Below are 23,128 nucleotides of genomic sequence, written 5' to 3'. Positions count from 1 at the left end.
TAAGTTGCATATGCTTGCAAAGTATTTCTATTACAAAAGTGTTGTAATAGAAATAAAGGCATGATAGAAGGTTTTGTGGGTTGAGTCCACATACACTCATAGTAAAGAGTGGGGGTTGGTTATATGTGTGGGCATAGAGCACCATGAAGGTTTATGAGGACTAAAAAAGTCTCGATGAAGGATATGAATGAAGGGCTAGATTGGGTTATAAATGAATCATGCTACAAAGACTTGTTCAAGGTGGTCTTAACCATTAGGAATTGAAGATTTGACTCAGAAGAGGGTTAAAATTCCTGGGATAAAAACCAAATCATTCAGAGAGTTATCATTCGGAGAAATGAAAGATAAAACTTATAGGGGACCCATTCAGATTTTCTACCAGAGTAGGTTTTAGTAGGATGGTGGTTGTGACCACAACACCAACTAAAAAATGGCGGAGGGAAATGCATCTGCTAGCCCCCTCCTCCATGAGGCATGAGTTCACTCCATATGACCAACCTTAGATCTTATGGAGTAGGATCTGGTACCTTTGTCCACTGATACCAAAATAAGGGCACTCGCTTCAAAAATAAAGTGACCAAGATCGAACAAATGTCGAACTACTTTAGGTTTCCCCGCTTACCTTTGGTTAGTTTCCTCTTCATATTGGCCAATAACCCATCACACGAGTTGAATATTATTGGAGTAAGGTAGTATATTGCATACTGGAATTGAGATTTTGAAATCTTGTGTAAAGCTTGTCACCCAGCTATATGAGCCATGGTGTGTAGAATCATCCTCAAGGGAAGATTCTTGACAATCATTATCTTCACCTTCCCACACATTGTTGCTTTTGCACCTAGACAATGTCTCCTGATTAGGCCACTGGTGCTCTCACCTCCAAGAAGAGATCCAAAGATTTACACCCTTTCCCCTCTTCTAGACAATCCAGTAATGAAGTATATTTCTACTACTTCCAGCTCCAATTCTTGGTCACCAATAATGAATATTTCTTGATCAACATCCCGTAAACTGATTAGGTAGTGTAGCAGCTTATTTTTGGCTCTAAGTCCTGGGGTTCGGAAGAATTTCAGTAGCTCACAGTTACTCCAATCATTCATGCATTTTGGATCTTGGGCAGCATGGTGATCTTCTGCCTCATGGCCTCTCTCCTTCCATTCGGTGACCATGTTATCGAAATCTCTTACAAAACAACCATTAAACATCAATTAAATGACTTTCAATGGATAAAAACTCAAAAATTTCACTCTAAGGGGAAGTTTTTCTTCAAATTTTCTGCCTTTCGGTCATTGCACTTGTTTTCATTAAACCTGTGATGCTAGTGTGAGAGCCTTTTGGGCCCAAGGGTGACCATCATGAGTCCGATGAGTAAACCCATGATGATTGCCTCCGCAAAAAAAAAAAAAAAAAAAAAAAAATCCTTCTTTCTAGCAAGCAAAAACCCAGTGAAAAAGCATGAAAACACAATTAAATGCAAGAGAAAGGAAGAGATATTACCTGTAGCTGATAGTTCATGAAATGGTGTCTTGGATCTCCCACACCGCTCACATGAAAAATCAAAGAAAATGGGGTAAAATGCACTCTCCTATTCACTCCAAGTGAAATGGTAAAATGTTTTTACTTTTGGTCTATTTATAAGTTTTAACCTCATTTTTACCAATATTTTGTTATTTTTCTTGATATCAGTGATGTGTTGTTATCTTTGTGCAATTATAGATCCTTTTTGGTGGATTTAGTGATCATTTTTTATTGATTCAACGAGTTTTTGTTTTATATATTTTTGGACTCGTTAAAAATAAATGAAAAAGGAACACCCATAGAGTCATCTTTAAGCTCTTTTCTGACTCTCGAAACATGAAAAGATCGTCAAGTACTTGTCTTTTTGAAATCGTTAATTTAAATGAATTTATGTCGTCTCAGTATGTGTTTACCCCTCTTTCAGACTGAGATAGACTATTTACGAAAAAGGTACACCTTGGTCATCATGGTCAAGAGGTTCTCTCGAATATTGTTTTCTACCTTTTCGGGTTCGAGGGATAAATTACAAAAAGGGACATGATGGAGTTTTATTTTTTGTCTCGTTTTCAAACTCTCTAAATGTGAAAAAGGTACCAAGTTATCCTTCCATCAGGCTCATTAAAAATTCTATGACGAAAGACTTGTCACCATGACGAGACCAAGTTTATCCTTCCTAGGACTCATAAAACTTACGAGGATGGATTCGTTCGAAGAATGAACTTATATTTCAAGCATATGCTATCCCCTTCAAGATTGTGATAAAAAATAATTGGGGTACTCGCTAGAAATAGTGGGGGGAAATGAAAGTGAAACATCCTTTATATAGGTAGCATGTCGCTTTTGAACATGACACTCATCTGCTTCTCATGTTAGGTTTGGGATATCCTCACTCAGTGCCTTGTCCTTCTGGGCTTAGGTGATCCATTGTGCCTCTCATTTGACTATTACATTTCATCATCATGATCCTTAGTCTTATGTTGATTCAAATGCTCCCACACTCCGGAGTCTTGTCGTCGATGTTCAAGAGAAGTTCTATCTGCAATCTGTTACCTATACATTGTCTAACCTTTTGCTACTTTCTTGATCATACTCATTCGTTTCACTTTATTCCTTGTTTTGTGTCGATGATGGGGGAATCATTATGGCCCTCCATCGATGGGTCACTTCCTGTCGACTTCAGCTCATTATCCAGGAAGATGACTTAGAGATTCCCTTTCAGTACCTTAGAGCTTGCATGCCTTAATAGCAATTTCTTCACATCGGACAATAGTTTTTCATCATTGGCCTTTGATCGGATGATTCCACAAGTGTTTGACTTCAGCTTCATTTTTCACATTCATGAATTGTACTGTTGTACCTTGAGAACCATTGACATTAATGGTGATTTCACTCGTGCCTGTTAATGATCCACATCATTGTCTACTAATCAGGTGGTTTTCTAGCATGTTTGACTTTAACACATTCATTTGGATGTTTGAATTCATACTTTTATCGGGTTGGGATGGAGAACAAGACCCTGAGTTTTGTCTGGTATGACTTAAAATGTGTGGAGTTATGTGTTGTTCATGATTGTACACATGTTTCTTCTATCCGAATGGTTGTGACCATACCACGGGACTTTACATTTATGAATATCCTTCTATATCGGGTGGTTGCATCCATACCTTAGGCCTTAGATTTACAGATGATTCTTCTCATTTGGATGGATGCACCCATGTTGTCGATCTTTTTCATAGTCCTTCCTATCCATATGGTTGCGTCCATGTTGTGGATTCATGTTCTGATATGAGATATGTATATGTATATGCATCCTTGATTTGCAAGTCTCCTGACAATGTTTGTTCTCGTCCTTGAAAAATCTTGTAAATCATCTCATCCATCACTCCTTGTTCCTCCTTCATGTTTTAAGGGGCATCTGTTACAAAGTATTTTTTCACACCTCCCACACTTCCCTGTGACATACCCTGAAGTGCCTGAAACATGACCATCATGCGGTGTACTCATCCATATATGTAGCTCACATCCTTCCTAAGACACTGATGGAAACATGCCTTGATCTTCCCCTGAAGAAAAGAGCTCTAAAACCCTAATTTTAGCATCATCGCTCCCCTCACATTGGTAACACGCGTTGGTCGTTAGCTGCACTACATTAGACTCACAATACCAGCACACTTTTGCCTTGGATACCTGAAATGATCATTAAAGATGGAAGTGTTGTTTCCCCTAGCCTTCCACAAACTACAAGGTTGACACCACAAAAATTGGAAAAAAAAGATCAAAAGGGCTTCCTTACAGTTGTGATAGAAAATACACCAAAGATCATAAGTGTGTTGAGAAGAAATTATTCTACATAGATTGTGAAGAGGATGAAGAAAAGGAACAAGAAATGTCAAAAGAAGAGGACATACTCCAGGAACAAACCCTATATAAATAAGAAATGAATCTGAACATATCTCGTAATGCACTGGTTGGAATTACCACTCCTCAAACTATCAAGATAGAAGGACATATCAAGACGAAAAAGGTAATAGTGTTGATTGATTCGGGAAGTACCCATAATTTTATTCATTATAAGATAGCAAAGGAATTGAATTGCTTCCTATATATAGCACCAGAGTGTCAAGTCATGGTTGCAAGTGGAGGAACCATAAAGTTCTCTGGAAAGTTCCATAATATCAAGCTATCTATGAGAGAATATGTATTAAATAGCCCAATACTTTCCATTCCAATGGGTGGTTCTGATGTTGTACTAGGAGTCTAATGGCTACAATCCTTCGGTACAATAGCTTTTAATTTTCAAGAACTTTTCATGAAATTTTGTGTGGAAGGAAATGAAGTATAATTAAGGGGTATTGCAGGGAAACTGGGAAAGATAATCAGCTCTAACAGTATGACAAAGCTTCTAAAGAAGGAACAACAATGTGTAATTGCACAATTATGTTCACTAGAGGTTCCCACATCGAAATCATCTATTTCTCTAGATCTCCAAAAAGTCTTGGACAATCATTTGAAGGTATTTGAGACTCCCAAAGGTCTCCCACCTATACATGATCATGATCATGCTATTCATTTGATTCTAGGAATTGTTCCTCCAAACAACAGGCTGTACAGATATCCTTATGCCCAAAAGAGTGAAATTGAACATATGGTTGCAGAAATGCTAGAGGCTGGTATAATTCAACCTATTCAAAGTTCTTTATCTGCTCTAGTAGTATTGGTACATAAGAAGGATGGATCATGGTGCATGTGTCTGGATTATAGGGAGCTCAACAAGCTCGTTATAAAAATAAATTTCCCATTCCTGTCACTGATTAATTATTGAATGAATTGCATGGATCAATTTAATTCACTAAGTTGGATCTTCATTCAGGATATCATCAAATTAGAATGAAGACTGAAGACATGCCGAAAATAGTATTTAGAACTCATGAGGGTCATTATGAATTTTTGGTCATGCCTTTTGGCCTTACCAATGCACCTTCTACATTTCAAGGTTTGATGAATTCCATTTTCAAACCCTTCCTTAGAAATTTTTTTTTAGTATTTTTTGATGATATACTAATCTACAGCAAGTCTTGGAAGGATCATGTTGAACATGTTGACAGGGTGCTCAAACTATTGGAGGAGAAACAATTATATGCAAAAGGCTCCAAATGTTTCATTGGAGTACAAGAGGTGGAATATCTGGGTCATATTGTATCTCATGAAGGTGTTAAGGTAGACCCTAGCAAAATTAAAGCCATTAAGGAATGGAAAATCCCCACATTCATAAAGCATCTGCAAGGATTTCTCGGGTTGACAAGGTATTATCGCAAGTTTGTTCAGAATTATGGGAGAATAGCAGCACCTCTAACAACATTATTGAAGAAAGATGCATTTTCATGGACTCCAGAAGCAATAAAGGCTTTTGAACATCTTAAAGAGGCAATGTGCCAAGCACCGGTCTTAGCTACGACGTACTTCACAAAAACCTTTATTGTGGAATGTGATGCTTCAGGAAATGGAATTAATGTTGTTTTAATGCAAGATGAAACACCCATTGCTTTTGAAAGTCATCCAATCAAGGGAAAGTATTTACACAAAGCTATTTATGAGAAGGAAATGTTGGAAATATTACATGCACTTAAGAAATGGCGACCCTACCTAATGGGAAGACACTTCAAGGTAAAAACGGCTCATGATAGTCTTAAATACTTTTTAGAAAAAATATTATCCTCTGAAGAGCAACAAAAATGGGTCACAAAGATGTTGGGCTCTGACTTTGAAATCGTCTACAAAAAAGGGAAGAAAATGTTGTGGAAGATGCACTCTCAAGGAAGGATGAGGATGTGGAAGCATTGTTGTGCGCCATTTCTATTATCCAACCAGATTGGATAAACGAAGCAAGGGAGGAATGGAAGAATGAAGAAGTGTGGGCACTCATTCAAAATTTACAACAAGATCCCAGTACATTTGATACATTTAGCTGGAAAAATGATTCATTATGGTACAAATATCGCTTATACCTATGTAAGAATTTCCAACTCAAACAGAAGATTCTTATGGAATTGCACACTTCTCCCTTAGCAGGGCACTCAGGATTTTTAAAAACTTACCACAAGGTTAAGAAGGAATTTTTTTGGGATGGCCTTAAATTGGATATTCAAAAGTTTGTGATAGAATGTTTGGTTTGCAAACAAAATAAAGTTGAAGCAATTAATACCCCAGGTCTATTAGAACCTTTATCCATTGTAAGCCAATGTTGGGAGGAGGTTTCAATGGATTGTATCACAAGTTTACCAAGTCCGAAGGAAAGTGTGTCATCATGGTGGTAGTTGATAGACTTACGAATTATGCACACTTTTGTGCATTATCACATCCATTTAAAGCCAGTATAGTTTCTACTGCATTTATGGAAACAATTCAAAAGCTACATGGAAACCCAAAGATTATTGTAAGCGACAAAGATCCCATTTTCACTGGAAATTTTTGGATAGAATTATTTTCTTGTCTTGGTACTTAGTGAGATCATAGCTCATCTTATCATCCTCAATCTGATGGGAAAACTGAGATAGTAAACAAATGTTTGGAAGGATATCTTCATTGCTTTATATCTGATAAAAAGAAACAATGGATCAAATGATTGCCTCTAGCTGAATGGTGGTATAACACTTCCTTCCATACTACAGCAAAAATGACCCATTTATGGCACTTTATGGATATCATCCACCATCTATCACATCATATTTAAGAGAAAATTCTAAGGTTCAAGCAATGGAACATCACATCGAGCATCAACAACAAGTTCTCAAACTCTTAAAGGATAACCTCACGTTGGCGCAGAATAGAATGAAACAATAGGCAGATCAACATCGCAACGAAAGAAGTTTTAATGTAGGTGACTGGGTATTCCTACAACTACAACCATATAAGCAAATTTCACTCAAGAAAGCTAAGAAGGATAATAAATTATCACCAAAGTATTATGTTTTGTACAAGGTGTTGCAAAAGATTGGTACTATGGCATACAAACTGGAGCTTCCTCCAGCTTCCCGAGTGCACCCAATTTTCCATGTTTCATGTTTAAAGAAGGTTATAGGTGACAAGCTCCCAATTCAAACAATATTTCCAGAACTTGACGAGGAAGGAAAAATCATATTGGAACCAGAAGCAGTCACATAAACAAGAACTCGACAGCTACGAAATCGATCAATTTCGGAGTATCTGATCAAGTGGAAGAACTTATCCACTAAAGATTCCACATGCGAGGACGATAATTTTATACATAAGCATCCAGAACTACTCAAGTGTTGAGGACAGTGCTTTTCGGAAGGAGAGGGGCATGGTAGGCCCCTATAATACTAGTGATTCCCCCATTATTATTGTCATTGTATCCCTTATTGTTATTATTGTGCCCCTATTGTCCCCATATTGTTATTAGTATACCCCATAGAAACCCACTGTTGTTATTTTTGTGCCCTTATGTTATTATTGTTATGTCGGCTTGATTTTATTGTGACCCCTTAGACTCCTATATAGAAGGGAGGTTTAATCATTTGTATCATCCAAGAATTGTTCATTTGTGTAATGTAAAGGAGGTTTCCCCCTCGAAGAGGCTGAATTCTAAGGTGTTGATCTATCTTTTCTATCTTTTTGTGAACTGGTTTCCTAACACCTTACCATGGATGTTCGAGATAATATGATCTTGAAGTCCTTCTAGGATAATCATTCTCGCCTTTGCCACACACTTTCTCCACTCTGCCAGATCTTGAGCATTAGATGGTTTAGGAATCTCTTTGTCTATGAATTCCTTAAGCATGTTGTCTTCCGATATTTCCTCCATCTTATCCTTCCAATAAATATAGTTCAAACTACCCTCAAGCGCATATTCGAGTTTCAATTCATAGAAAGACATCCTACTGGCTCTGAAGCATGATACTACAAATTTGATTTCTCCTGCAAAAGACAAACTTGTATTCTCCTCTTCTATAGTGATTTCTGCTCCGAGAGCATGTAGAAATTCCTTGTAGATTTAAACTATAGATTTTAGTATGCTAAAACTATTGACTTGAATATACTCTACTCATTAGCAGAAATAATAAACAATCAATGAAATCATGAAGCATAAAAGAGAAATAATTAACTCACACATAACACAATAATTTTCTTGGAAAATCCATAGCTAAAAACCCTTACTACCTGTATATTTCATTAATTAGAAAATATAAGAAGATTACAATGTTTTTCTCAAGCCCAAGCAACCTCTACACTATCTCAATCTATCTCACTACTTCACAAACCAGCTTAAGCCAACACTTAGCCAATTATGCTACCTACCAAGCTCCTATTTCCTTGTGCAGTTTCCTAGGGATTTAGCCCAAATTTAATTGGGAAATTCCACAAATATGAATTGTGCAATCCTCATAGGCCTTCCTCTAATTTCATGCACCACCTATACAATTCAGATGATTATACAACCAATAGTACATTGTCCCTAAACTCCAATATCAACTGGGTCTTTCTCTAATATGACATGCATGAGTTAATTAAGAGTAAATATTCAATTTACTAGTTGATTATGTTGGTCACGCCACACTACTGCAGGTCACACCCCACTACTGGATCTCCCACTAATTACTCCATCAATTGGAACTAGTTTAACTAAATTTAACTTAGTTAAACTGAATTAAATAATTATAACTCAAAATAAACTCAACCAGGGCTCCCAAAATGTAGGAGACACTCTACATGACTCTATTTATACTCCCAACTCGAATTAACTAAGCCAACTAAATCAAATTAACTTAGTTAACTATTCCAAGTTGTTATGAGAATTGGAATTACAATTTAATTCAAGGACAAATTAAATTAGGATTTTCTTGTTTCATTTTCAACATGCTCATCTAGCATAAGTAGGAAAGGTAAGTGGCCCATTATCCACACATATTTTTATTTTTTCAAGGAATAACACAATATAGTGTAATTAGGCAAATTTGCAATAGATCATCACATATCTACATTGTTGTAATTCAAACACTTTGTATGTTCACCATTTACCTTGCAAGCACCATCACATCACACATTAAATTCATTTAAATCTCATGCAAAGGTTATGCTTTCTTGCAATAGTTGTTTATTTTGAAATTTCCATTTTGACATACCCTAAGTAAAGCAAGACACTTTAAAATCAAGCTTAAACTTGAACTAATTAAATTCCCCATAGGGGTCACAAAATAATTGAATAGTTTAGGCTAGGACCATGAGGTAGGCATCCCATAAGTCTCCACAGTTGTTTCTCATTTGAAACACAAAAGTAGTATTTTTAGGGAACTTTTAAATCCTACAAAATCCATTGCTAAAACCAGTGATGAGAAGAAACTCGTGAAGGGGTAAGGCCTAGACAATGGATTATCATAAGCCCCCTTGTTATCTCCCAACACTTGGTAGGGGCTTTGGGTCCAAAGTTGACAGCCAAAAGTTGGGATTCTATCATGCCCACTGGATGTAGGTAGCTTAGTTTCCAAATCTTAGGGCATATTTCCCTATAGGTGGCGGGTGCAGGAGAACTTGAACCTGGAGGTGATTTAAGCCATGCTATTGGAAGAATCACCAGTATTTTTGTGACATGGCCCTAGCACCCCTAATTATAACCCTGTTCCATACCTTGGTTGGTTTTTTGGCTATTAGAAATGTCAACAGCACTTTGGGATGTGGCCCTAGTATCCTTTTAAAAAGTCTCACAAGGCCCATTTACTTATTGAGTGGAAGGACGCTATGTATTTTAGGATTTTTTTTATCATATACATAAACCTCACAAACTTTTTTCTTGATTGTTTCATGCATTAAAAAGTTTAAAGGGAGAAATAACCATTTATTTTTTATTTTTTCTTATGTATGTGAATCATTTTGGTTGCTAAAGAAACCCCCCTCACAATATCTTCGCACACTTTCTAGAGAACCATATGGGACCCAATGGTTTCCCACCACTTTAGGCTCCTACAACACCTCTTACCCTTGCTAGGAGCAGTTGCTGGTCTCTCACTATAGTGTTGTAGAAGAAAACATTAGGCTACCTGGTTTGGCACATCCATCCTTGGTGCTACTTTGTTATCAAATAATTACTCTCAAGGTACCACTATCACCAATCCTTAGGGTAATACCAACACCACCTCGCAAGGTACCACTATCAACACCCCACCACAAGGTCATAATACAATGGCTAATACCAAGACAATACCATTTGTAGCTTCTTTGAACCTCCCAAATCCTACGAAACCTACAAATGATCCCATTGCTCATGATCCCAAATAAACACCCATGTTGACCAAATTACCATCAAACATTCCCAATTTTAAAGGTAAACAAAGAGATGACCTATCTAGCCATGTCTTAACATTTCATTTATGGTTTTCCTTGAATAGAATTATCGAGAAATTTGTTAGACTGACTATTCCAACACACCCTCACACACCCTATTGTGAAATGGTATGTTGGTGAGACCATAAGATCAAATGGTACCTTTGAGTCCTTAGTTAAGGCCTTCCTCACCTTCTTCCAATTCCCAGTCCGCCATGACACTTGGTTGGAATTACTAGCTCAATTTCGAAAAAATACTTCCACCGATATTTTAGATCATGTTCATGAATGGTGGAAGTGACCAAGCCTTTGTAAAGTGGATGTGTCACCCACTCTTCTTTTGGATTTATTTTTGAAATCATGTTTTCCCATCATTCCAAAATATTTTTCAACCACCTTGCTCAAAAAGAAGAAGAAGCCATCAGTAAACCTCAACAATTTATGCTCATTTACATGCAATCATGGTACCTTTTCTCTATCATTCTCTATGCTCCACACTTGAATTACTTTACTCAAGATAAACTAGGAGCATTACATCTTGTTGATGGGTTGATTAGGACCCTTACCCAAACTCAACTGGGGAATCACCTCCCATATCTTGGAACTCCTTACTGATGAGCTCTGGTATAATAAGAATGTTGCAACTCCTAGGGCTACCAAATTTAATTTTTTAATTTAGGCTTCATACAAACTTAAGAGGTTACAGTGCTATATGCACAGGAATTTAAGCTCTACTTAAGCTCCTTTCTAATAGTGGATCAAACCAAGGCATACAAAGACCATTTTGCAAATTAAATCTAAGTTGTACAAGGAAAGGACTTCTAGTTTATTTGCAAGAAACATAAATGTTATATAAAAGGAAATGCTAATCTACTTGCAAGAAATGTAAAGGGCTAGGAAGAAAAAATCAAGATTAAAGAGAAATTCTAGCCAAGTTCTAAGGGATTTTATGCAATGCTATAGGATGTTACAATATTTCTATAGGATGCTATAGGATTGGCCTAATTTTCTACAGGATTGGATCAGAGAGAATTCTAAGGGATTCAAAGGTGATATGAAGGTGATGAATGGTTGTTGGAGATAGGAGAAGGTTATGGAGGTCCTTTCCAAGACTAATACCTCTCAGGTCCCGTCTTGCACAAGGCGGAAATGAAAACAGTGACCTCTAACAAATCTGTCTTGAATTTTCTAGGTGCAGACTGCTTGAAGAATTTGGTGAGGATGGAAAGAGGGTAATTATGGTAGGGTTTAATGTGAAAATCATAGTGTTGTTCCCTACAACCCAAATTGTATGACCTGCACACCACAAATATTACTCAATCGTGAAAGCGACCTTTCAAATTGGAAATTTGACAATACTTCGAGATGAGGGTTTCACAGGCGAGGGTTTCGTCAAAGGTAGGGTAGAAGGGTTGTCGATCGCGGAAGCAGCGCACCGGGACAGATCTCGGGTGTGAGAATCAGAAGTATAGGGACTAGAGCATGAAAATAACAAAAACCTAAAGACTGGGGGATAAATAGAAGCGCAAGTTCTGAGGGAATGAAATGGAAACGGAGTAGGGGAGGGGAGAGATCCCCTCCTTCAAAGCAGTGATAACGGGAGAAGCGAGGAAGGAACGACAGAAGGAAGGAGATAGAACAAATGAAGGAGAGACCTTAGTAGCAGGAACGCAAAGGAGAACGGGAGCAACAAGTAAATGTATGCCGAGGGCGACGAACAAACCCAGGTTTGTAATACCGCATAACAGATTAGAGAAATATGGAAGCTACATGAAGGATTATGCTTTGATCTGTAAGTTTGTAGGATACTGGCTAGCAGAGAAAGACCTTCTCAGATGGATCTAGCAAAGGTGGAAACCAAAAGGACATGTGGAAATAAAGCTAGGGGCGAAGGGATTTTTTACAGCCATATTTTCCAATCTAGAAGACAGGGAAAGGATCTTTGAGGAAGGACCTTACTTCATGAACAATGCTGGATTATTTATGAGACAGTGGGTAGACTGTTACAACCTAGATAAGGAAAGAATGTTAGCAGCCCCGGTATGGATCAGACTCTTTGGCCTACCAACATAATTCTGGGACCCAAAGATCCTTGAGGGTATAGGTAACGCAATAGGATCATTTGTGAAAGTGGCAGAGTCGACAAAGAGGGGAAGATATACAACATACGCAAGAATATGCGCATATATGAACATAACAGAGCCACTTCCAGACACAATAGAGTTGGAATATAACGATGAGATTTAGCATCAACCAATTGACTACGAGCACATTCCCTTTCGTTGCAGAAGATGCCATGAGTATGGTCATATATACCGAGAATGCCCTATCACGTTATCAGAAAAGGAAAAGGAAGCAGAAAATGAGAGGAGAAACGTGGCAAAGAAATCGGGAAGGGAGAATGAGGACTTCAGAGAAGTGCAGAGGAAGAAAAAAAGAGGGAACAACAAGACACAGACGGATAAACAAAAAGGAATCCATATTATAGAATCCCAAAACAAGTTCCAAATATTACAGGATGAAGAAGTAGAAACAGAGGAGAACGAAGATGAGGAAATAGAAGGAATGGAAGTCATAAAGGAAAACGTGGAGAAAGAGGCAGATCAAGTAGATAAAGGTCAAGAGAGGACAGAGAATCCAATAGAAAACCAAGAGGATCAACGAGGAATGGAAATAGACCCACAGAAAACAAAAGGAGAGGAAGAAGAACAAGTAATGACGAAGCTCTTGCAGGAATGGAAGAGGCTCGATGAAAGATTTATTCCAGAGGATCAGAAACAGATGTACAAAGAGGCCTTTCAAATATACAAAGAGAAAAAGGGAATAACTGAAGATCGAAGAGGTGGGAAAATGGAGATGCAGGAAACACAAAATCTAGGAATGAGAAGTGTCGGCAAGAGAGGCAAAAAAAGAGGTAGAAGAACAATGAGTGAAACAATTCAAGAAGTCGGAGAGATGTTAGTAAATTCAGGGAGAGTTATACCTCTATCAGAGGTATTCCAAACCCCTCCGAAACTTTTGTGATGATCATCACAAGCTGGAACATAAGAAGCCTCAACAATAGAGGCAAACAGAGGTATTTAAATGACAGACTGAAAAAAGATAAGCCCAGCATAATGATAGTACAAGAAACAATAATAAGTACTGAGAAAATGAGAGATATTTTGAATTGAAACAAGAATAGATATGAAATGATGGGACAGGATGCGATTGGGAGTGCGGGGGCTTTGGTAATAATTTGGAACCCTGAAGAAATACAATTAAGCAATTGGATAAGCTTTCCAAGAATTCTAACAGGAACTGCAAAGATAATAGGAACAACAGAGGAGGTTATTATAACAGGGGTTTACGGACCCCATACCCAAGGAGAACGGGAAAACTTTCTGCAAAATCTAAAAGCATTGAGGAGTCTAATCCCTGGAAGGCAGTGGATAGTAGGAGGGGATTTCAATCTGATTAAAAGCTTAGCGGAAAAAAGAGGAGGGCTAAGGAGAATGGATAAAGCAATGGAACAGTTCGGAGATATGATAAGGGAGCAGAGACTGATCGATATTCAAACTATAAATGGAAACCATACTTGGAACAACCGAAGAGGGGGAGTTAATCAAATTGCTTCACGACTTGATAGGTTCTTAATTTCCGAACAAATAATGATGAAAGATGTTTTCATAGAAGCCACAATTCTTCCGGTAGCAGGATCGGATCATTGGCCGATTAAAATGGAAATAGATCTCAAGCAAAGACCAAATAACAAACCTTTTAGATTTGAAGCATTTTGGCTCAGAAATGAGGGGCTGATAGAGAAACTTGAAGAATGGTGGAGGAAGAGTGAACAAAAAGGGAAAAATAAAATGCATACCTTCCAACTCAAATTAAAGGAGCTGAAAGACAAAATAAAAAAGTGGAATAAAGAAGAATTTGGAAATATACTGGAAGAGAAACAGCGCCTAGAGCAAAGAATGGAAGAGCTGCAGCAGATGGATATTCTAGAAGGTATACAGGAAGATAGAATAAAGGAAGAAGGAATTATAATAAACCAGCTAGAAGAGAGAAGGAAACAAGAAGAGATCTTATGGAGACAGAAGTCAAGGGTTCAGTGGCTTAGAGAAGGGGAAAGGAATACTAAGTTCTTCCATAAAGCAATGATACAGCATAGACAAAGAAACAGAATTTTCTCCATAAAAAACCAAGAAGGTCAGCGAGTCCTCCAGCATGAAGAAATTGAAAAAGTTCTGGTTAATCATTTCAAAAACTTACTAAATGAAACTCAAGACAATAGAACAGAGGCTATAACGAAGATAAGCAGGGAGATCCCTAAACTGGTAACCAGAGAACAGAATTTGGCTCTGATGAGGAAAATTACAATGGAAGAAGTGGAGGAAACAGTCAGGAATATGAAAAGGAACAAAGCCCCGGGCCAGATGGGTACACGGTAGAATTCTACCAAGCAGGATGGCACTTCCTTGTTGAAGAGGTCCTAGAAGTGGTGGAGGAAGCTAGAATCAATCAAAGAATATGGCCAGGTATAAACTCAAACTTGTTGACTCTCATTCCTAAAACTACCCAAGCGGATCAAGCTGAAGGCTTTCGCCCTGTAGCTTTATGTAACGTTATCTATAAGATAGTGGCATTAGTGGTGGCCCAGAGGCTGAAATCTATTCTCCCGAACATAATATCCCCAAAACAAACTGGGTTTGTAGAAGGAAGACAGATTCTGGATGGATTAGTGGTGGCCCAGGAAGTAATCCACACATTGAAAATGAAAAAGGAAAAAGGAATGCTGATAAAATTAGATCTGTCAAAATCCTATGACAAATTAAACTGGAGATATCTAGAAGCCATCCTTCAAGCTTTTGGATTCTGTGATAGATGGGTGAAGTGGGTCTTAAGCATGATTTCCACGCCGAAATTCTTCATCCTGCTAAATGGAGCCCTGTCTATTACTTTTAATGCTTCAAGAGGACTTCGACAAGGGGATCCCCTATCCCCCTTTCTCTTCATAATAGCAGCAGAAGGATTAGGTAGATATTTCAAAAAAGAATTAAGAGAAAGGAAAATCCAGGGTTTGAGACTATGGGGCAATCATACTACTGTCACTCACCAACAGTTCGTGGACAATATCATGATTTATTGCAAAGTATCCTTGAATGAGGTGAGAAGGATAAAGAGAATTCTAGAGGTGTTTATGAAAGGTTTAGGTATGGAGGTAAAAAATGAAAAATCAAGAACATTCTTTTTTAATACAGTGGAACCCATCAAAAATCATTTAACCAGGACCTTGGGCTATAGAAAAGGGGAACTTCCTACAAAGTATTTAGGAACTATGCTAGACTCATCATCCCTTAAAATAGGAAACTGGAAATCCATCTTGGAAAAGATCATGAAAAGACTGGAAAATTTGTCTTTCCGTACTCTGAATCTTGCTGCAAGGGTCGTTTTGCTCAAATCAACCATTCAGGCGATTCCGATATATCCATTATCAGTAATGGCAGCACTAAAAGGGATATGCAATAAGCTGATAGAGATATACAGAAAATTCCTATGGGGAGGGCCTAAGCAACAAAAGAAATGGGCACTCTACTCATGGGATAGCCTAACCAAACCAAAAGAAAAAGGTGGACTAGGTCTAAGGGACCCATTGGTCCTAAATCAAGTTCTAGCAGCCAGATTAAGATGGAGATGGATGCAAGGAGGGAAGGACCTGTGGAAAGAAATATGGACAGCAAAATATAATATGCCATCAACTCCTGAAGAAATATTAAGGAAACAAGAAACACCACGAGGATCAGATATATGGAACCTGACTAATCAAAGTAGAGAATTAGTTGATGGACATATATTTTGGGAGATCAGAGGGGGCCAGAATGCGAGATTTTGGGAGGAAGTGTGGCAGCAAAGGGAGAAAATGGTGAATGCAGGATATCTACAGAACAGGGATGGACAGAGAACTCATTTGGGTCAAAGATTATTGGATAGAAGGAAGAGGAAATGAAGAATGGAGGGAATGGAAATCAATGGAAGACTAGAACAGGAATGCAACGGAGGAACAAAAAACCTTGTTCAGTAAGAAATTAGAGTCCAGGAAAATAAAAAACAGAGGAGGCAATGATATTCTACGATGGGGTAAAGAAACTAAAGGAACTTTCACTATTAGGGAAGCATATAATATAAAAATCCAGCAAGAGCAGAGGGAAGATGAGCATAAATGGAGGAAGCTTTGGAAAAATAAATGGTGGCCGAAGATAAAGATGTTCGTATGGTTGGTAGGGAGAAAACGCATTCTAACCTGGGATCGAATCCAAAAAAGAGGATTCTCAGGCCCATCAAGATGTTGTCTCTGCTACCAAGACGAAGAAGACCAGGAACACCTCCTAAATGGTTGCAGAATGGCCCAATTCCAATGGGATAAGACTAAAGATCTATTTTCAACAACTAAATGAAATCCATAGGATATCATACAAACTCTATGTAATTGGGGAGAAGGAAAGTTTAAAAGCTCGGTGGTAAGAAGAGCCTGGAACATGGTGGCAGGTTTCAATGTGTGGAATATTTGGAAAGAGAGAAATGGAAGAATTTTCCAGGGGAAAATATCAAATCCGGAAGAAGTTTGGCAAAGGACCCTGAGACAAATCAGGGAATCAATCCTTGCAGAAATTTGGACAGAGGAAGATTGGAAGACCTCTCAGGAAGAAGCAGAAATCCTAAAAAGGTTGAACCTGGAACAAGGGATGGTCTTTCAACAAAAAACAAAGCAACAACAACCTATCGCTGGCCAAAGTCTTGCAGTCTTTCGAAGGCCACAGGAAGGGTTTATCAAGCTTAACTTTGACGGAGCGGCTAAGGGGAATCCAGGTCCAGCAGGATATGGAGGAATCTTTAGAAACAGACAAGGAGAGGTAGAATGGATCTATGCAGAACATGGAGGAACAATGAGTAATAACGAAGCGGAATTTATGGCAGCTTACCAGGGCCTCAAAATTGCTACAAGAAACGGATATAGGAAGATAGAGATCGAAGGTGATTCAGCCCTGGTCATAACCACCATAAGAAAATTAATACAAGGGAAACAATGGGAGAAGGTTTTCAAAAGTTGGAGAACAGTGAGCATAGTCCAAGAAATTGAGGAAACATTGAAAGATATTGAATACAAAATCACCTCGCATGTCAGGAGAGAAGGAAATAAGCCTGCAGATTGCTTGGCCAATTGGGGAAGTAAGGAATTAATGGGGAAAGTGGATGACAGCTGGACAAATCAAATAGTGATGACAAGATGGGATAGCTTAAAACAACTCATAGACAACAATAACCATGAAACAACATAATGGTAATCAAAAAACCGTGAAGATCCGAAGCGGGAAGATAAGGCAGGTGTATTCGGTAGCAAAGACAGGACAAAAGGACGGCGGCCACACCTCCTTGACATTAGTAATTGATGATAATTCAGAGCAGCAGGTACGCAATCCAAAACAAACCTTGGAAAACACCGAAGAGAGCATCATTCGAGTTACAAGGGAGAAAGGAAGTGGAGGGAAAACTCATCATAAACGGAAAGGTGGCGAGAATTCTATAAGGCGGAACAAGAGAAGGATGAAAGACAGCAAGAAGTTGAAGAAGGTGGCGAGGAAAGGAGAGACCTGGCAGAGGAACCAAAATCAACGCCTCAAACGAACCAAAATGGCAGCGAGCTGGGATAAAGGAGTCCAGGCAGAGCGGGAGGAATTCGGAGACAGGCAATTTGAACGGAGCAGAATAAAAATTGAAATCGAAAGCTCAGACGAAATGGAGATTAACCAGGACGAGGGTTTTCGGAGTAAGACTTTTGAAACAGGTCAGAGCAGCAAAGGTGCTAAATGAGGTAGAACAGATGGAAGAAGGAAAGCTCGCGAACAGAGAGGCAGAGGTAGACCCCAGCAAGCAAACAACGGTGAGGAGGGGAACCAGCCTCAGGGAAGGCGACAAAGGGGAAAGAAATCTATCCACCAGACGATGCATGAGGCAGAACATGGATACAATCTAGAAACGAATGAAAACATCCAGAAAATCATTGAAGTTATGGAAAACAGAGTCTTGGAAGAATCGTCTGACCCTGAGATGGAAGAATGGACAACCCAGCTGCCTGACCCAGGCAACACCAGAGGCAGATTAACTCTATACCGCCGAGCTCTTCACACGTACTGGGTACTGAAGCATCTTTTGGCCAAGGCCATGGAGCAAGTCGCAGCAGAAATGGTGGAAATGGCTCAGGAAGCGTCGGCAGTGAAGAAGGAGGTGGTGAATGTTGAAGGTATACTGCGTCAACAGAATGAACAAATTAAGGAGATTCGGGAGATGCTGAAGGAGCTGGTGAAGACCAAAGACAACAATGAAATCAAAAGGGGAAGCGCAGAGAATTGAAAGGCTTGTTAACTGTCTTTTTTTTAATTTAGATGCCACTGCTCTGTTTTTTTGGAAATTTGTTTGCATGTCTCAGCAGTAGTAGTGAAGATAGGTCTTTTAGCAGATCTTTGAAAGAATAGTTTATGGAAACATTTGGATTAAAAAGGTTTAATGTCCTGCAAGTTTTTCATGATAGTATTTAGAACGAAAAACAATATTGAATGTTTGATGAAGAGGAACCAACAGATCCGGTTTCCCATTTGGGCGGATTGAGGTTTCTTAGTTTGTATTTTTAAATTTGATGTAGATAATAGAAATGCAGTAGTTTACAAAAAAAAAAAAAATATTACTCAATCCTATAAAACATCTAAATCATGCTTAACATTATGGATTGCATAAAATTAAACTACAAAGGAAAGGATGAGTTGAATTTTATTCAATATATAACTACTACATTCAAAAGGAAACGTATCATTTTTTGTTTCCAATAAAAGGCCTAAAACCACACTTTCCAAGAGCATTGATTGAAAAATATGCAAAGGCAACCTTTCATATAAATAGAACTTGCAAGAGAGGAAATGTTGCTGACCTAAGTGCATATAAGAGGTGTGCACAATAAAATGTACAAAGGAGAGAGACTATAGTGCTTGGGTTGGGCCTTGACCCAAGGGAACTTAACCTTCTAGAACACACTCAAATTAAAGGCAACAAAATACTTCTCATTGATCTACAAAATCTCTCAAGTACATGATATGTAAATGAAAATGACAAGTACAGTCTCCTAACTCTAATAGTCAATGTACGCATTTAAAATTTTAAATCCTGTTGATCCCTTGGGCTCCAAAGTTTATAAAAAATTAGTGAGAGGGAAGCCTCCTCCAAAGGAGGGTTGATTCCCTCCAAAATCCCTATAAAAGTGGATCTATCTCCTTGATATACTTGCAACAATTGAGTGGAGTAACTTCTCCAATAGGAAGTTGAGTTGGTTGGTGAGTTAATGCTGGGAACGAGCCTCCTACATCTCCTCTAGCTACCTCCAACGTAATTATACACAATAAATGCACTCCTTTCTTGTACATTAATCATGTTACGTCATGAGACATGATAAAAATTCCTTAATCTCCCTAATAAACACATTATAGTCAAAAAATTTGTTATCAAATGCAAGGAGAGAGGTAAATGTATGATGAAGGATGGCCAAGTGGGCTTTGATGTATACCTATTAATGAGGTCCATCATCGCCCCCCTAATGGAAGTGTTTCTCACCCTCTGAGCAACTCAACCAATTAATTGCATTTCATTCACAACCCTTGTAGCAACCCTGACATCCCAAGGTATCTCTGATGGAGTGCCCTCTTGACGGTGGAACCTTGCATTCTTCTCCATATTTGTCTCTTCTTGGTGTTCTTGTGCCTACTCTTTTCTTTCATGCAACCCCAATAGCAGAGGTGGGTTGAACTTAAACCCTATCTAGTTGACCTTTAAAATTTTAACTATTATTTTATACAAGGGTGTATTTTCCAAGGCATTCCTCAATCTCTCTAGAGAGTGATACTCTCTAATTTTTAAGCTATGTGGTAAGGAGTTCCATCTCCTCTAACAAGCTTGCAAACTCTTGGTTCCTAGCAACCTAAAAATGTCCTCAAAGTGTAGGATGGCTTGTTCTTGTTTTTCTATGTAAATTGGTGCCAAGTTAGGATCTTTAGAAATGATTCTATGGTTGTTGATGACAATATGAGGGGCTATCAACGTTTCTCTAATCCATAGGGGTTTCTGAGTTTCTCTAGACATGACCCTCTTTAACTCTTCAACCCTTACTTCCTCATGAGTTAACCAAGAGGCTAATGCCATTAATTTTACATCTCCCATTCTATAATTGGAATCCCAAAAGCTCGAATAAGTCAATATGAGTTTGTACATATAGATCTCAGTCATTCTATTTTTGTCCTCCAAACTAGATCTATGACAAAATTCAATAAACTTTTTGTAGTATTGGAAAGGGAATGAGCCATACTATGCTAGGGTCTTGATATAAAATTGAATCCATTGTTCTTTATGTTAAAATTTGGGTACCAGAGAACAAGTGGTTCCCTAAGTATTTGATCTTTAGCCTGGGGAAGAGTGTCCAAATTTATTTGTACTTTTCTCCTAAAGTGACTTTATAAGTGGTAAAATCAATTTAATTTAAAAGTGACTTTATAAGTGGTAAAGTTACATTCTAATTTAAAAGTGACTTTATAAGTGGTAAAGTTACATTCTAACTTAAAGGTGACTTTATTAAAGTCAATGAAGAATTAGAAAGTGAAAAAGTGACTATGGAAATAAAAGGCTAAGTGGGCCTTTATCTAAGTGGGTGAGTTAAAAAATAGAAAGTGAGAATTAAATGCATATTTATTCTCATCCCTATATCTAAATGAATCTCAGCCATTAGATCTTAAGGTAACCCAAAATGTTATTTAGAGAGTAAAAGGAGAAGAGAAGAGAAAAAGATCAATTCATTCTTTCATGAGCATTTGAGAGAAAGAGAAGAGAGAGAAAGGAGAAAATTTTTGAGTAGTGAGGAAGTGAAGGAGAGCAGCAAGAAGACATTTAAGCAAATCTAGGCAGAAACATTTATTGGCATGCATCCCAAGGCAAAACCGTATAGCAGGAGAAAGGCATAGAAATCAAGGAAGAGAGACAACACAGAAATCAAGGAAAAGGGACAACACAGAAATCAAGGAAAAGGGACAACAGTAAGGGCATGAATTTCAAGGCAGATTTGGTCACAAATTTCGAGGCAACTGTACTGCTGAAATCCGTACGGTCCATACAAGAAGTTCTAGGCACGTTTTTTGAGGCAGGATGTACAACATTTAATGTTGTTTTTGTTGCTGGAAAATTTATGTTTTGAATATTTGTTTATTTGCATGATTTTCGAGGTGGAGTGCAAGCATGGAAATCAAGATAAGTTGTAATTTGTGGTCGTTGGAATTTTTACTCTATATTTCAATTTCTTTGTAAAAGCATTTTCAGAAATAAAGAAGAGATCTCAAACTGGTTTTCCCCAAAAGTTGTAGGGGGTCATTCCAATGTCACATTGACCAAAAATCACTGTGTTATTTTTTGTGTGTGGTTGTCATAATTTTACTGTGTATTATTTTTGCAATTTCAGTGATTGTGAAATCTCTCAATTTGTGTTTTTAGAAAATATTGTCATTTCCATATTTTATAATTTTTATCATGCTTGGATTTAAAACTAAATGCATGGAGTGATAAGAAAAACTGATAACCAGAGTGGGGGTTGAAAATTCTTCATGGTATTAGAGCTTGGTTGGCTAAAAAGTGCAGTTTGGGACAGCAAAGTGAAAATTACAACAAGCTGATTTTTACATAGAAAACATAAACCTTTACCGCAGATTTGAAAATTTCAGTTTGATAGGACAGTGAAACATGTCTTTGGGTTTGAGAGTTGAAGACAGGTTGGATGGGCAGAACAACTATATTGCATGGAAGGAGAGAATCCATAGCATCTTTGAGGAAGCAAAAGTTTGGGGCATTATGGTAAATACCACACAGAAACCAGTAGTAGTACCTGCTGACCCTGTACAGTTGACAGAGTTTAAAAAAAAGGATGCTAATGCAAAAAGATTGATTCTATAAGGAATCAAAGATCATGTCATTCCTCATGTGAGAGGAAAGACTTATGCACATGAGATGTGGACAACCTTGACCAGTATTTACCAGAGCTCAAATGAAAATAGAAAAATGGTCCTAAAGGAGAAACTGAAGGCCATTAAAATGGCTAATATTGATAGTTCTACAACATACCTCACAAATAGCACTTCAGTGAGAGATGAGTTGGCAACGTAGGTGAGATCATTTCACCCACTGAGTTGGTGAGGATTGATTTGAATGGTCTTCCCAAGACTTGGGAGAATTTTGTGGATGGCATTATTGCACGGGAAAACCTTCCCAATTGGGAGAGGTTGTGGGATGATAGCATTCAGAATGACATCAGAAAGAACCATCTTGGGGCAGCCAAACAGGTGGTGGAGGATGATAATGTGGCATTGTTAGAAAGAGGCAAGTAGGGCAGAGTAAAGAAGCAAGCTTCCAACAGTGGAGGAAAAGGAAAAGGTAAAGGCAAGCAACAAAACAAGGAGAAGGAATATTCCAAAATCAAATGTTGGAATTGTCAAAAGTTGGAACACTATGATGTTGTGTGTCCGGAGAAGAAGAACAAGAAAGGGAAAAACAAACCCATCGAAGCTTCTGCAAAGATAGAGATATTCCCAGAGAACTTTGATCAGTATTTTGGGTTCATAGCTTGTGAGGCCATTAGTGAAAGATCACTTGCCATACAGGTTCAGAGGTAGTGTGCATTCCTTGCTACTAGCAGAGCATCTTCTAGCATTTG

General features: G+C 38.1%; 1 protein-coding gene across 1 annotated transcript; it reads left to right on the top strand.

Annotated features, from left to right (window-relative positions):
- Positions 1-16,874: 16,874 nt before the first annotated feature.
- LOC149228664 (uncharacterized) lies at positions 16,875-17,577 on the top strand. The gene is made up of 2 exons (XM_089380828.1): positions 16,875-17,370; positions 17,522-17,577. The coding sequence occupies exons 1-2, from the start codon at positions 16,875-16,877 to the stop codon at positions 17,575-17,577; spliced, it is 552 nt and encodes a 183-aa protein (XP_089236954.1).
- Positions 17,578-23,128: the final 5,551 nt, after the last annotated feature.

The sequence above is a fragment of the Pinus tabuliformis genome, chromosome J, assembly GCF_031772625.1.
Source record: "Pinus tabuliformis cultivar Carrire ecotype Pingquan chromosome J, CPIR1, whole genome shotgun sequence".
NCBI lineage: Eukaryota > Viridiplantae > Streptophyta > Pinopsida > Pinales > Pinaceae > Pinus > Pinus tabuliformis.
The sequence above is the reverse complement of the archived record's forward strand: the minus strand, read 5'-3'. Positions and strand labels throughout refer to the sequence as shown.